The sequence below is a fragment of the Leiobunum rupestre genome, chromosome 11 (assembly GCF_980474605.1).
Source record: "Leiobunum rupestre chromosome 11, qqLeiRupe1.1.hap1, whole genome shotgun sequence".
Taxonomy (NCBI): domain Eukaryota; kingdom Metazoa; phylum Arthropoda; class Arachnida; order Opiliones; family Sclerosomatidae; genus Leiobunum; species Leiobunum rupestre.
Window position 1 is genome coordinate 10,945,170 of NC_143394.1, and position 15,502 is coordinate 10,960,671.

Genomic DNA, 15,502 nt, shown 5'->3' on the forward strand with positions numbered 1-15,502 from the left:
TCCGTCTCGGAATTCGTATAATATGTTTCAGAATGTTAGAAGTATTTGAATACAATGTCTTTCCGTATCATATTTTTATTTAACGATATAATAAAAAGAGGTAATTATCGTAGTGCAAAAATAAGGAAGCGAAATATTCAGTCTAGCGATTAGTGAATTTTTAACACAGAATGGGTAAATGTCGAAGGTGGACTGACTAGAGGGCAGCAGTCGGTGTGACCTAAATACATAGTTTACAGTGTCTGCTACTAGACGTCGCATAGTATTTAATAAACAACACGTTTTGAGAGTGTACGGAAACTAAAGGGGGACTTCAAGGACGAATCCGCCCCGAAGTCCGACAAAATTCAAAAATAATTTTTCGTTCATTTTTTTTTCTCGCCAAGTCAAATTTATAAGTATAGATTTTTCCGCGGTTTAGTTTCTACTCGAATAATGAAAGTAGCCTTATTCGAAAATCATCGCGTCGACGAGGTACAGACTAAAGATTCCGGCAGAGACGGCGAAGCAGTAGGCCTACTCCGGGGAATTAGGCACAATGTCTGATTTTTTGCGCGTCTGGAAAACGCTTTTTTCGCTCGGTGTAAACGGATGCGACGGCAGCTTCGAGACCGAGGTTCAGCCCGATTCGACGCAACAACGAGAACTAGAAGTGGCGGGTTCCAATGTTGTCTAGAGCAGGAACGTCGTTACGTTTCGAAAACAACGGATGTTATTTTTTCTTCATCACTCACTGACCGCCGACTTAAATTGTAAGATGCTACGCGCCTTTTCCATCGAGGAGACTTAAAATGCGGGACTCGGCAATTACTTTTTTCGTCTCCAACGTAAAATGTACGCCAGCAAAATAGGCCTAGGCCTAACGTTCGAAAGAGACCTAATCGGTTGAGTGTGGAGTGTAGCGGAGCGCCCATAGAAATCATTCGTTACAAACAAGCCTTCAAGCACCGCGAATGTGACTTTTTTGTTAATTTTTTCGTTAATTACCCAAGTTCCTAAAGATTTACGTTACAGGCTGTATAATGTGCCAAGTCCACCACTGCGAATCATCTGAAAGTGAGTGGCATTTGTATTTTTGGTACTTTTTATTTCTTTTTTTTTAGAGTAGATCTACGCGATGTAGTTGACACCCATGTTCTTTTTTGGAAGTAAAATCTATCCGCGAACTTAGAACTCATCTTTTTATATATTTTCCGTGATGGCATTAGGTAAAATTTTTTCACAATTGTCAGTGATGATGTAAAAACAATATTCCTTAAGTTTCAATATATAACTATCAATTAAGACCAAAACTATTTGGGCATTCGGCTTACTCTACACACCAGGCGACCTTGAAGCGTGTGATTATAAATGCCTGCGGTCAAATAAACATTTCTAATCGTGCCACGAGAAAATTATTACGGAGATGTATTGAGAGTTCTAAATTTCGTTCGATTCGGTCTTTCTCCAAAAGAGTTAAATTCGTACGTTTTAACAAATTAATATAATTTTATTTCCCCCCTGTCTGTGTAATAGATAAACAACGGTATCATCTCGCGTCCCGTATGAATTGAAAATTTTAATTTCCTTAGGCCTACTATCGAGAGTAAATAATCCTGTCTGCCTTTTGGCTTATTAATGTTTTCGTTTGATAATTTTCTTTTTGAAACATCCCTCGTATCTCTCTCAATCCGTTACAATTATGTTCTTGTCTGTAAGTTCCCTCCAGCGATCTTTCTAATTTCTGCCCCTTCTGTCTGCGCTCTTTTGGCCCCTTCGAACGTCGCTTCCCCTCGAGTCGTTTCCCGCCGCCCTGTACCCGGTTCTCTGCCTCCCAATCCGCCCTGTCTGGGCTTTTGACCTGCGACGGTTCGCTCTAAAAAAATCGTTGGCGAAAATACCCAGACGCAGCCATGCCTACTCTTCTCTAAAAAATTCTTTTACAGAAGTATCGCGCGCTTCCAGTTAGGTCTACAATCGTAGGCCTAACGTTTGTTTCCCCCATTTTCCATTTACTACTTTTTGAAGCCCTAAAAATGTTCGGCTCACTACCCCTAATGCTTTTTCTTCCTCCCGACCTCGCTCATCTACTCTTCCGAAGCATCTTTACAGCCCCCTGTTCCTCCATTCGCCAAAACATACGTCTGATTGTGGTCAGAAAATGTCCAATTTCTCAGATTCTACGTTTTCCGCACAGCGCGGCCGTTAAAACTGTATTACATCGAGGCCCCTAAACATTTTTCACGGTGTTTGTGTTAGTAATTTCGCATCCTTACAGTGTTGCCACTATTACAGACCAAAAAAACGAATTCCCTAGTATCTCCTTAATATTTAATTTTTTCATCAATTAAGGATTTAATTATTTCTGAATACAATTAACGATTTATTCGTATTCTAACTTTTCTCATATAAATCTGAATACTTAAATACTTTGTTTCATAGAAAGTGTTGGAAACATTGTTATGATTCATTAATAAATATTATGTGATTACGTACCCTAGATTTATTCTACCAATTTATAGGATATTTCACAAAGTTCATATATTTCTCAACACTAATTATTTTATCGAAAAATGTTTTTCAATGAAGTAAAATATGTCAATATGGAAAGTGTTCCATCACAATGGCAACACTTTGTTATAATAATTTACAGAAAATCTAAAGATTTTAATTTCCTTAAATATTCTGTAGTTTTTACGTTAATAAAATGTTTCCCATATTTATATTAATATGCAAAATAATATATATATAGAAAATATTTCCGAATTATTTTTTCTTACAAATATAAGAAATAAAATTTCCCATAATGTTCCTAAGGAATAAAATTTCCCATAATGTTCCTAAGGAATAAAATTTCCCATAATGTTCCTAAGGAATAAAATTTCCCATAATGTTCCTAAGGAATAAAATTTCCCATAATGTTCCTAAGGAATAAAATTTCCCATAATGTTCCTAAGGAATAAAATTTCCCATAATGTTCCTAAGGAATAAAATTTCCCATAATGTTCCTAAGGAATAAAATTTCCCATAATGTTCCTAAGGAATAAAATTTCCCATAATGTTCCTAAGGAATAAAATTTCCCTCCAGAAATAAAAAAACGCGATTTTCCCCACGCGTTGGCAACACTGTGACCATCTATCTTTAAAACGCGTCTTTATTAGCTCGATTTCTCAAACGAAAACCACGTTATGATGTAACAAACGGCCGCCATGCGTTTTAGAGAGCTACGGGCCTCTCCTCGTCGAGCGGCGAGGGTATATGCCCCGCGCGAATCGCAGACTAGGTTCGCCCTAGACCGTTTCGTCCTTCTACTTCCGGCATTTACATGTAAGCTCCATGCCAGACGAGTCTTATTGATTTTTAGTTTGTATTCGCGGTGGGCTGTGTTGTCTGCGCTTGCTGGCGCGGGTTAGAACTATCCGAGTTTATATACGTTATATGCCAGATTCGAGCGTGGCTGTAGACTGTTGCTGTCTGCTGTACCAGAACTGGAAGTTCCTAACCATCATCCTTTAGAAGACGCGAAAATGTGTACGGTCTTTTTCACCATGAGATGGTGGGCCGCCTTGAAAGCCGGTGAATGAAAATTTATTTTTTTAAACCATTTAAATCGAGAGTTACTCGAACTTTTTTTCTTTCATTTTCTACTCAATCTCACCACCCCCCTACAATTTAATGTACCTCTTGTTTTTTTACGTTTTTTTTCTTTTTATTTGACGAAATTCCCGCCTTCCTCGTAGGCTTGTACCTTGACTTTTTTTGGCCTAGTTGGACGTTACTTTTATCGATTTTTATATACGCGTTTATTTAAAGTTTGTGCCTGTCTGTCTTGACTCTTAACACAATTTAGTCAATTTGTTTTATTTTTATTTCTGACGTTTAAAATCTCACGCTCTTGAAGCAGTTGTTTTGTTTCGAACGCGTTGCGCGAATCATCCAAACGGTAATGATGTGACGGATGGAATCGAAGCCTCCGTTGCCCCGAAAACGCGGAAAAACAAACGACTTTTTCTTTACGCGTACCTTAAATGGGTCTAGGACAATTTGCCGCCCCGTTACTATGAATTATGAAATGTAGCCATTACTTCTAATAGGGTTTATTCTTTGTCGGTCTTCGAACCGTTACCATATAAATCGTTCTTTTCCACTTAAGTAAATGTGTGTATTTGAGGTTTTTTTAAAAAGTTTCGTTTACGTATTTTCTAAAAAATAATTTTTTCAATTTCTTTTTTTTAGGTCCACTTGAGAGCGTGGTTTCGCAGCTACAAAACATAAACAACGAGAGGTAATTATCGTAATGATTATTTTATACCCAAGCTGCGCTGAGTTATAAAGAAATTTCCTAATATTGGTGGACAAAGCAGACGCTATTTTAACAGGGTTGTTAGTTTTTACGTTCCAATTTATTTAACTTCGAAAATGTATGGCAACCCTGTTTTCAAATGATTACAGGGTTCGTACACGACCATGAAGAAAGAAAGCATCTCCATGACACGACGTGGAAAACCTGGAACAGTCGGGAAATTTGTAAATGTTTCCGAAAGGTCGGAATTTGAAAATTATTCCAAAAAGTCGAGGAATTTTAAAATGGTCCAAAAAAGTAGGGGAATTTTAAAATGGTCCAAAAAAGTAGGGGAATTTTAAAATGACCCCACAAAAAATCTGGCAAATACATTTTTAAGAGATGTATTAAAAAACATAATACATATTTTTCAAGATTTCACCTCAAACCATTTATTTATGCTACAAAAATGGTCAGGAAAAATTTGGCAATTTGTTCAGGGAATTTAATTTCGGAAATGAGTTGTCATAATACAATGTGCCATAACCTAATTAGAACGAAAAGTACATGGCAACCCTGAACCCCGTTAAAATAGCGTTTGCAAGGAAGATTCCCAAGGTTCTTACAAGCGGCCCTTGGTGTTTCGTTCACCATTGTGCGCTTACCAGGTTGCAAAACCGCCGATTGAGGGAAATAGTTTTTGAATTGATAAATAGATGAAATTATGTGAAATTTCGAATTTCTTTTGTAGACATTTTTGACTTGAGTTTAGTTTGTATTAATAAATTATTTATTTTAAATTTTTCCATACTTTAATAGATGTTCTGAGAAAAATATTTAGTACCTTATAATAACCTTTACCCGTACACGATTTTAAATTAGTTGGGGCATAGACACATATTCTCCAGGACAGTCCTGTACTTTTTCGCGTACTAAAACCAGCGCCGGCACCAGCTGTAGTTGGGTCGAACCAATAGACCCATAAAAAAAGAGCGCCGCAGACGAGGCTTAAGTGAGACCTCTGGACGGAACATCCTGTTTGTGACGTTTTGAACCACGTGACCGCCATTGAAATATACAGGCGGAAGTAAGGAAACGGATGTTCCGTCCAAATGCTGAGTTTCCAGGTAAAAATGTTAATTTTCGGCCCCCCCCCTCAACTTTCATCATGGGTCTATTATAGCTAGATGGCATGGTCCCCTACCTACCTAACTCCCCCCCCCCCCTGGTGACGGGACTGACTAAAATTGTCGTTTTCTCAACTTGGGGTTGGCGAAGGGAATGAACCGGAAGTACCATTTCGGTATTCGTCGGTCGTAAAAGTCTGTGACGTTAGCTGTACCCAAAGTGACGTAAATCTGCGGTTTAAATTTTTTTGTAAAGGTGGCGCTAGTAGTCGAGACTTACGTTGAGCAGATAGATTTTGGAGAACAAGTTCTATATTGGTGGCGCCATCTATACAGGACATTTTCGCATTTGTGAACGCGCCAAATTAAAAATACGACGGAAGCGAAGAAGTTATGACGTAAGATAAGACTCTTCACAAGATAGGGGGTAAAAATTTGGTTCCCCCTGACTTTTTGGCATTAACCTATTAGTCTATAATATTGTTCCATATATATGATACGAAAAATATTTACTCAGAGATTTCCAAGACAAGCTACAGTGAATTTGTCACTTAGCAACTCTAGCTAGGCTATTTTCACTTATGCGTTAGCTAGTTCACAGAGTGTTGTCATATCTATGGACCTATATTATATTACCTGAGTTTGAAAAATCTGTAAAGAGAATAGGAACATTTTCGAAAAATCGTCTATTAACACACTTTTTTAACGTAGCTGTCGTTAAACCTGGTAGTAGAATGCAAAATTCATTGATCTATCATAATCTATAACTTTGTACACCCTTTAAGAAAATATAGGTAACCACATTTTTTTTTCCTGCCAAATCTATTGCCTGAAAGTATTTTATTGAAAAGATACATTAGAAAATGTTATTAACAAAGTTGCCATGTTTTAAAACTTTTGTAAAGAATTTGTAGGCTTATGGTTTTACTAGATTAATTACTCTGTCAGCCCATGGAATAGGTGGATTGCAGGACTGCAGTCCATAATACCCTGGCTGTCCCATAGAAGAATGATCTACATACTTCTATAGAAATCAACGTTTCTGAAAGTTAAAAACTTTTTTCTACAAGGGTTAGCTGCTTTTGAGTTAAGGTTCATTTCTGTAAAAGCATATAGAAATGCTTGAGAGCAAAAGTCTTTTTTTCCACGATAGAATTTTGCATTGTCTCTTGTAAAATTCATTTGAAGGAATCCCATTATCTCAGTCGACCCATGTAATTTGGTAATCGCAAAGTAGGATGCAATTACCTAGCTCATCCTAGAACCAATGGTAGTTCCCTTTTTATTCCCATTTATCCTGTTCCATGGTTTATCACAAAATGGGCCACTTTGATTGCAAACACTGCCAGAAGCAATATGTGACGGCAGTGCGCCTAGACCACCATTTAATATTGCTATAACATTAATATTACAATATTTATATTACAGGTTTTTAAAATTTTCCAAACTGCCAGTCAGTCGAGATCAGCTGTGATATTACGTTGTTGAACAATCAAAAGAAAATAATAATCAAGAATGCAGAGTATAATGTAAATATTTGTAAAATGGACATGTAAAGGTTTTTGACAAAAGGCACCCTGTAACAATTACACAAACACACTCTTGGAAGAAACGTTGAATACTTTTGTACAGTTAAGGATCAGAATCAAAAATGCAGAACGGAACGTATCCCTGGGTGGCCTCTTCTTCCCTGGGTCAGAAGAGTTGGCCGCCTGGCTATCAGGCCAGCCTAACAGATCTCTTTTTGAAGAAGAACCCATTGCACTTTGGTACGGGAATCTCCCAGTTGGCTGCAGCCTCCAGCTACATTGAAAAGATGTCGACCATCAGTGATCACATGCAGAAATGTCCCCATCCAGATGCTAAAGATAAACCGTACCCTTGCGAAATTTGCCAGCAGTACTTCAACCTCTGCAATAGTCTTCGTACTCCTGATGGGTCAGCGCCCGGAAACCCAGGATGTGGTTTACCAAACAGGCCATCAAGTACGCCTGTGACATCAGCCAACGCTCTCTCCATGATACCAGATAGGAAACCGCCTCAGCTTATCTCTGTACCATCAGGGCCTCCCCAGGATAATCGGTCTCAAGGTGGAATGGGGCCACCTCACTCCATGCAGGGACAGCCCCATCTTGGAATTAGCAACGGAGGAAACGGCAGCAATGGTGGTGGTGGCGGCGGTGGCTCTCACAGACCCAGACAACCTCCGACAAAACAGTTTATATGTCCTGTGTGTCACAAATATTTTACTCAAAAAGGAAATCTCAAGACTCATATGATGATACACACAGGTGAGAAACCGTATGCGTGCCAAGTTTGTGGGAAGAGTTTCACTCAGAAGGGCAATGTTGACACCCATATGAAAATCCACACTGGCGAGAAGGAGTTTGCTTGTGAAAGCTGCGGCAAAAGGTTTACCCAAAAGGGCAACCTGAAGACGCACATTCGTAGCGTCCATACCAAGGAAAAACCATTCGCTTGTGGAGTCTGTGGCAAGTCCTTCTCTCAGAAGGGAAACATGCAGACTCATATGAGGACGCACAACAAGGATGATAGATTCCCTTGTACACTTTGTGGAAAAACCTTCTCTCAAAAGGGCAATCTTAAGACACACATGCAGCGACACACGGGCCAGCTTCCAGCCAGGAGATCCTATAACTCTCGAGGTTCATCTATTAGAGGAGGAGTTCGTAGAAATTCTTCCATACACGGACTAGTGCCTGGTGTAGGACAACCCATGTCGGCCTTTTCCGTTCAGTCAGTGAATAATCTAGCGTCACAACAGCAGCAACAACAGCCACCACCTCCGCAGCAACAACAAAACCAACAGCAACAACCACCATCTCCGCTAAATTCCCCCAACAACAAACATGGCCCAAATGGTTCTCTAGGGTCCATGCCCAGTCCTAGATCAGCCGTCTCTACCCCTCTACCCGATCAAGGGCATCATTGTAAGCCATCACCCGGCTCGCAGCTGCCTCACATACCAAGTCCATCATCGTCTCTCGCACTCACGCCCGGGCATCTCTCTGCACGAATGCAGCAGAATGGTTCACCGGGTGGCTCTTCATCTCACCATATCTCCAGCCCGCCACCGATAGAAGAAATGGGTCATCCTTTACATCGAAAATCTCCTTTAATCTCCCACCATGGTTTGCCATTGGATGCTTTGAATCAGTCTCACATGCATCACAACGGACTGAATCATAATACTCACCACTCTCGTATTACCAGTCCACCGCCGGTCACATCAACCTCCGTTCATCCACCTAGTTCGGAATCCGAATCAAGGCCGTTTTATTCAGCACCACCGACGCCAATAGCTACGCCCCTGTCTCCAACACCCAGGTGGCTTCCAACGGATCACCACAGTCGGCATTATCCTGGTTTTCAGTCTCCGACGGGTTTAGGATCTTACAATACCCTGGCCCAACATAACACGCCCTTATCGCGTCTCTCGTTGCTGGCTTCTTCAGCCAATCCACACCACCCTCTCGCGGGTCACCATGAAATGGAGAAACCTCTCCCAGCTCACAGTCATGGTCACCACATGCAGCAACTACAGGATACTCATTTCCACCATTCAGGTGGCAATCCCGATTTCTCACAACTTCTCGACTGAATTGAACAGAAATCTATACTCTTCAATATATTAATAAATTTGTAACAAAACAGTATATGGTTCAACTGTAAAATTGGAAAGGCGTATAGCTGACCACAGTATTTGGTTTTTAAGTTTTAGTTTCAATTTGTAAAGTTTTATTACCGCGGTACTGAGCTAGATTAGGTTTGAATGCAGCCAACGCGCATTCCAAGTGAGAAATTCATTTGACTCTGATACAGTTTATAAACTCTGGTGCATCCTGGATCAAGTATTGAATATGCCTCAAACGGTGGTGAGCGCTATGGTTCTTTAATCCAGGTGAACAACAAATGGCCAATCAACTACCATTTAAACAATAGCTATACCATAATTTTGAGGGCTGAAACGAGTCTTACCATACCCCCCTTTCACACAGAAATATTGTACATGTATAATATAACCGATAATTCCACATAAATATTTTAAGCAGAGCTTGGACAAAGATGGGATACGGTTTTTGTTTATCTTTAATCTCACGTGGCCTTGCAAATATTACGAGACACGGTGTCTTATCTCTTAGTTTAGGAGACTAAAGCCTAGCCAGGTGTCGGAGAATGGAGTTTTGGACTAAAGCAATAGTAGTATCTTAAATTTTTGCGACTTTTTTTAAGCGTTAGATTTTTAAGGTATTGGAGGTCACATACTCCTGAAGGCCTACTAAATGCCATCGGTGCATTATATCCACCCAATCCCATCTCTGTTCCTAGCTCTGCTACGACTGTAATCAATTCACCAAGGTATTGCCTCTGATGGTTTCGAAAAATGTTACGAGGAAATAACGTCACTAATTAATGCATGGTGCTCTTTAAAACTAGTTACATAAAATAATCAAGGTGAATAACCGTAAATTCATAAACTATAATTTGGGACTAAACAGTTTACTTTTTGGGATTTTTTCATCTTGGTAAAACAATTTTACCAACAACAGTGTTTTTAGGTGTTTTGTTAGTTTTTGTATTACTTTTTGCATCTTTTACAAATAACCATTTATTCCGTAGTTTTTAACACTCATGAGGTTATACAAATATAATATTATAGAATTTCTTGTGGTGCTTTGAAGAAATCTTCTTTCTGCACACGACAAAAAAGCCGTTGCTACAAGTGTTACTCAAATAAGAATTAAGATTATATTTAGCATGATTAGCCAATAACTTTTATTATCAATTCAATAATCCTTGTTAAAAATAACCCGGTGTTGTCACAATGTCTCGTGCAATTGTAATTCAGCTCAAAAAGTAACTAAGAAATGGAACGGAATTTTACAACTGCCAGAGTACGCATTATGGGAAATCATTTAGCGCAGATTTTATTATTCTACAAGTGTCTTTGATATTTTTAGTTTTAAATCATAAGTTTTCTCTCTAAATTTTTGCCATCTTGGTTGAAAAAGAATCTTCAATACTGAGCCGTCCGCCAGACATGTTTTAATTTATCATATATAAAAAAATACTAATCCCCCTCCCCATTTTAACACAGGACCCCGATTCTTCTATAATCGTTTAAAATTAACGAAAGAAAAATATTGTTTAGCAAATTTAAATTATATTTGGTGAAGGAAAATTGTTTTCGTTAAGGTGAATGATCAGAGTAGAATCGCGGTCTTGGTTTAAATTTCTGTTATCTTAAACAAGGAATGAATCAAAAAAACACTGTCGTCCTAGGCTTTTGAAAAAAATCTAGGCCTTAAAAAATGTAGTCTATAGTTAGTGTTATCTTAAATAGGCTCAATAACTATTCGTTCCTGTTAATGTCTGGTGAACCTATTGAAAATATTAATGCATGGATGAGTTCAAAATCAAAAAAACGGGCATTGATTATTTGTTAACATTACTGTTGTGCCCTTTCATAGTATATATATATATATATATGTATAAAAAACATGAGCTTAGAGGTTATGTCCAAAATGATACGAAGGAAACAAAAAATATTGGTTTTAATTTTTTTAATTTTTAATTTTCTAAAAAAAGTTATTACGTTTAAAAGAATCAAATTGTTGTAAAATATAAATTTTAACGATGCCCTTTTTAAATTTAATGAAAATTTTAGTTTGGTTGTTTTTCGTACGGTTGACATAAACCTATAATTACTACTATTATACCTTATTGCCATTTCTAAAATATCAAAGCTTAGCGACTCAAAAGTTTTGAATTATTGAAACTTTCCTTGTTAAAGGCTAAATGAAGGCGTAATCTGTGATAGAAAATTATAAATGTAGGTCTCTCTTTTTTTGTAACTTTTTTTCTTAATTTTTTCGAGAAATCTATTTCCAGTATCTTTTTATCGCATTTAAAAGCATCCTAATCATCTTATAAATTTTCAGTCTGACGGACAACTGATATTGTTATTTCAAAATTGCTGGATTTGATTAGCTTTCAAAGCATTTATTTATTGGCAGCCATTTGTCGGTTTAAAAACCGTCTTCTTTTTTTTGTTGGATACGTTTTAAAAGGATAGTTTTAATACCTATTTTGTAGTTGCCATTCCTTTTACAAAAAACTTTTACACGTTCTCGTATTACTATGCTCATTTGCAACCTTAGAAAGGGAAAAAATTATAGTAGGGAAAATCTCTTTAAATAATGTGCAATTTGTTTTATTTACTCGAATTGAGATAACATGATAAATAAACTTCAACGAGTTAAATTCAAAATTCTCCAAATAAGTATTGATATGATTGTGTTCTAAATTGTAACAGAATTTTCTTTTTCCAAGGTTTGCAACGGAGTATTTTTAAGTTTTATTCATGACATAATCCGCATATTATATGAAATTTTTAACGAAAAAGGCTCATATCTTAGTGAAAATTGTAAGATTTGAAACCCAATCGGAAGAAGAGGCACGAAAGATATTTTCGATAGACTGTTCAGCCAATAGCAATACCCTTAAAATTTTGTTTGTGTGTTTGATACTAAAATGTGAGCGTGTGGAGTTAATTGCGTATTAAAAGATATTGTATGAAAAATTAAGACAAGTCTACTGATCAATGTTATTGTATAGTGATTATACATTTTTACTTTGAACGATACGATAAAAAAATGTTTGTTGTGGTAATTAGAATAATTTTAGTCTTAGATTTTTTTAGTTTTGTGAAAAATATATAAAATTGTTTTTAGAATATAAAAACACAAAAACCAAAGCTAAAAGATTTGACTTCGGATATGTAATCATATGTTGGTAAAAGTCAAAAAAGTATGGTTTCGGCCATTTATAAAATAACGTTAGGGATACTGTAATAAATTTTTGATACAGAGTGAAAAAGTTAGCTTTTTTTAAGAATATGTATTTGGAAGGCTTGGTTCATACTGTACTAAGCAATTTTTTATGAAAGAAGTAATTGGTGGATTTTAGAAATGTTGCCATATTAATTGAAACTTACTTTTGGCTTTAAAAATTCAATTTATAAAACGTTTGAAGATTTTCCAGTAGTTCGTTGTAGTTATTTCAAACTTGCTAGAGTTTGTGTTTTACTCTAGCAAGGTATTAAAAAAAAGTGTTGTTTCCAAGAGTGTTTCGTAAAAGATGTACAACGTATTGTGATACAATTTGAGTTTTATATTTTTTCACAAAATGCTCAAAAATAAATGTATCTTCAGAGTCTAGAGCTACGTAACAATTTTTATGATTTTTTTGTGTGGCTACTGTTAGTGACATTTACAGTAGACTGTTGAAATACTCTTGGATTTAATCACTTTGTTGTTAAAAACGAATGTTCCTGAGATATGCCGTTCCCATTATGGAGAAAAGCGTAGAGAGTGGTTAAAACCCAAATTCCCTTTTAAAAACTAAAAAAATCGAGAATTGTTGGAGGTATAATATTGTCTCAACTTTTAAATTGTACGTTTTTCTTTTAAAGAATATTACTATAATATTGCATTAGTTTTTGGTTCTACCACAAAAACATTTTGGCAGTTAAAGCATTTATTTTTGTTGAAAGATTAAAATTTAAGATTTGTACTAAGGCTGGAAAATTGCAAAAAAGGCCGGTTCCATCATTATGCCCTGTCAAAGGCGTACATAATTTAAAGGAAAGTTTTATTATTTTTAAGTTTGTATTTTTGCTCTCGTACTTTTTATATTTTTGTGATGCGTCTTTAGCATTAATTTGGTGTCGCGTTAGTAATTCAACTTTGTATTATCATTGTTTTTATTATTAAAAAATAGCCCGAGTGATATTGTAAATGTGGGCTACATCAGATTTCTTCACTAGAAAATTGTGATATTTGTTTGTCCGCGCTTGTTCCTTTAAAAGGAACCATTTTTTTCTCCGTAGTTTTTTAATAATGTTAAATTTTTTAATCTTGTTTTTAAAATATTCTTTCCCGGCATGATGCCGATATTGGATTGCGATACGGTGCTGTACAGTTTTTGAAAGCTTTTGGCAACATGGTTAAACCATGTAAAAATGTTTCTCTCTAAATTTTAATGAAAAAGAATAAATATTACGCGTTAACAGATTGTAAATGCAAAGATACGTGGTCTACGCAGGAGATAAAACTATAACTGAGTTTTGAATGTTCGAGGATATTTATATTTGTAAATATAAAATAACCTCTTGGCAAAAATATTTTGAGACAATGTTAAAGCTTCCTTTTTTAAGATTTTAACAAATTATGTATTATAGTTCTTTTATCAATATTCGCTTGTGACTTAAAAAGCATTATTTCCCCCCCCCCATTACAATTTAATTGACATTATTGGTTTTACGCAAGGGGTTTAAGTCACGCAGATTTTTCTTAAGGGAAAATAAAAGAAGAGCTTTTGTTTTACTAATGGGGACTTCAATTTACCATAAGAATGGGCTTGTTTATTTCCCCTCCCCCCATGAATGAAATTGTGCCAGATTTTAAATAAATCAAAGTTATTAAAAGTTCCTGTACGATCGAATCTTGTTTGTAATAAAAGTGTTGGTGCGGTTAAAAATAAATCCTCCCTCTATTATAAAGGTATTGATCTCGGATAACGTTGGATCTTCCTGCCATTTATTATCAAAGGAAAATATTGAGAGTTTGTTAGATTCCTTTTGTTTTATTAAAAATTTGTTTTTAAATTGGACTTGTCATCTAGACAGCTTTGTTACGTTCTATGCTCAGAATAAAGCTTTGCTGAAATTTCCTGAATTTTTATTGTACTATATTTACAAATGACATAATTTTTTTAAGCGTGCACACTAATTAGCTCAATTTTTCTAGTTATGACGAAACGCATACATCCACGAGTACCACATGTTGTATTTTGTTGTATGGGCGTAATATTCCAGCATGCAAGGCTTAACGTGCAAATCTTCTGGAATTGTTTTATATAGTGGTTCGCCATCGACTGTTTTCCCTATAACCCAACCAGGAACATTCTTCATCAATTCTCGCTCAGACTCTCGATTCCTACGGAGTTCTTTCAAGTACCTAAGTATATAACATTCTTAGTTGTAATATTAACAGAATTATTTAAAAAATCTCACATTCTATCTCTCTCCGCATACAAGAGAGGCTCCAGAGCATTATTCACATCAAATTCTTCAACTCTAAGCTTTCTATAATGAAATGTATGCAAAACCTTATAGACACTACGCAAAATTCATAATTAACCACAAGTGAGTTACCGGCGGTGCAAAATATGAGATTTACACAAAAAATATCCAGCTGTTGTAAACGCAACCCAGCCTCCAAAAAGCATAGGTCCTAAAGGGAAATTTATATTTTGTAAGTTATAAATTATTATTAATAGTAGACAAAGGCTTATTTTCCCATACCGTTAAAATAGGATTTTATCGGTATCCTTTTAAAAGGAATACTTGAATAACCACCGGGAGGTGGCATATCCTGACGGAAGCCAGAACTAGCCATGATTTATTTAAATTAAACTATTTAAGTAGTTGGAATTCTGTTAAAGTTTCATGCTAATCAATTCTTGCAATGACCTTCAGCCCTCAGTCGAGGTTGTTTCAACAGAGGGCGCTGTTAGCCTAAGCCGTTGGCGTTTTCGTCTAATGAGGTAGAATAAAAAGAGATGCAAACAAATCTGGGATTAGCGGGACACGTTTTATTTGAGTACTTAAGCCAATCGTGTTGGCGCCATCTGTTTCTATAAGCAGACACTTTTGCAAAATATATTAAGGTTTAGTTTTCCAATAGAACAATAGATGGCGCTAACACGATTTGATTAAGTTCATTTCCTAGGGTACGTAGTCTAGATTATCTTTGGCCTAACTCACCAACTCAACAAATACTGTCCCGCGAAACGGTAGGTCCTGGAAGGCGGATTTGGATCTCTATTTATTCTACCTCAGAGTTTTCGTCTGCCTTACCCATAGAAATAGAAATTAGACTAGAAGCACTGCCCTTTCCGCCAATCCCAAGGGAAACAGGCAAGCTAGAAGGCTGACATTAGGGTGGAATCGCGATGTACGCGCCATCTGACAAACGCATTAAACATTGTCGCCATGGCTACGACACGACTTTCGAAGAGGGGAAAAAA

At 36.6% G+C, this 15,502-nt stretch overlaps 2 protein-coding genes across 6 annotated transcripts; one reads left to right on the forward strand and one right to left on the reverse strand.

Annotated features, from left to right (window-relative positions):
* Positions 1-256: 256 nt before the first annotated feature.
* Positions 257-14,083, forward strand: LOC149921313 (uncharacterized). 5 transcript variants are annotated; one of them, XM_090163765.1, is made up of 3 exons: positions 257-1,056; positions 4,217-4,265; positions 6,818-14,083. In XM_090163765.1, exon 3 carries the CDS (start codon positions 7,041-7,043, stop codon positions 9,009-9,011), a length of 1,971 nt encoding a protein of 656 aa, XP_090019891.1. In that variant the 5' UTR covers positions 257-1,056; positions 4,217-4,265; positions 6,818-7,040; the 3' UTR covers positions 9,012-14,083. The 5 variants fall into 5 exon arrangements, with proteins under 5 accessions (XP_090019891.1, XP_090019895.1, XP_090019892.1 ...); XM_090163769.1 differs by lacking the exon at positions 257-1,056 and adding an exon at positions 3,166-3,307; XM_090163766.1 differs by lacking the exon at positions 257-1,056 and adding an exon at positions 3,321-3,556.
* Positions 14,084-14,129: 46 nt separating this feature from the next.
* On the reverse strand, positions 14,130-14,998 carry ND-B16.6 (NADH dehydrogenase (ubiquinone) B16.6 subunit). The gene is made up of 4 exons (XM_090163770.1): positions 14,778-14,998; positions 14,628-14,706; positions 14,487-14,558; positions 14,130-14,430 (listed from the first exon to the last, which is right to left on the reverse strand). The coding sequence occupies exons 1-4, from the start codon at positions 14,869-14,871 to the stop codon at positions 14,217-14,219; spliced, it is 459 nt and encodes a 152-aa protein (XP_090019896.1). The 5' UTR covers positions 14,872-14,998; the 3' UTR covers positions 14,130-14,216.
* Between the last annotated feature and the right edge of the window lie 504 nt (positions 14,999-15,502).

What these genes read in the sequence shown, in the direction of transcription:
- ND-B16.6 (XM_090163770.1), bottom strand. Translation starts at nt 14,871, where the DNA reads ATGGCTAGTTCTGGCTTCCGTCAGGATATGCCACCTCCCGGTGGTTAT. An exon ending in TCTCATATTTTGCACCGCCG is followed by an intron (nt 14,559 to 14,627) that starts GTAACTCACTTG and finishes ATTTCATTATAG; the next exon opens with AAAGCTTAGAGTTGAAGAAT. An exon ending in TATGCGGAGAGAGATAGAAT is followed by an intron (nt 14,431 to 14,486) that starts GTGAGATTTTTT and finishes TTATATACTTAG; the next exon opens with GTACTTGAAAGAACTCCGTA.
- LOC149921313 (XM_090163765.1), top strand. Translation starts at nt 7,041, where the DNA reads ATGCAGAACGGAACGTATCCCTGGGTGGCCTCTTCTTCCCTGGGTCAG.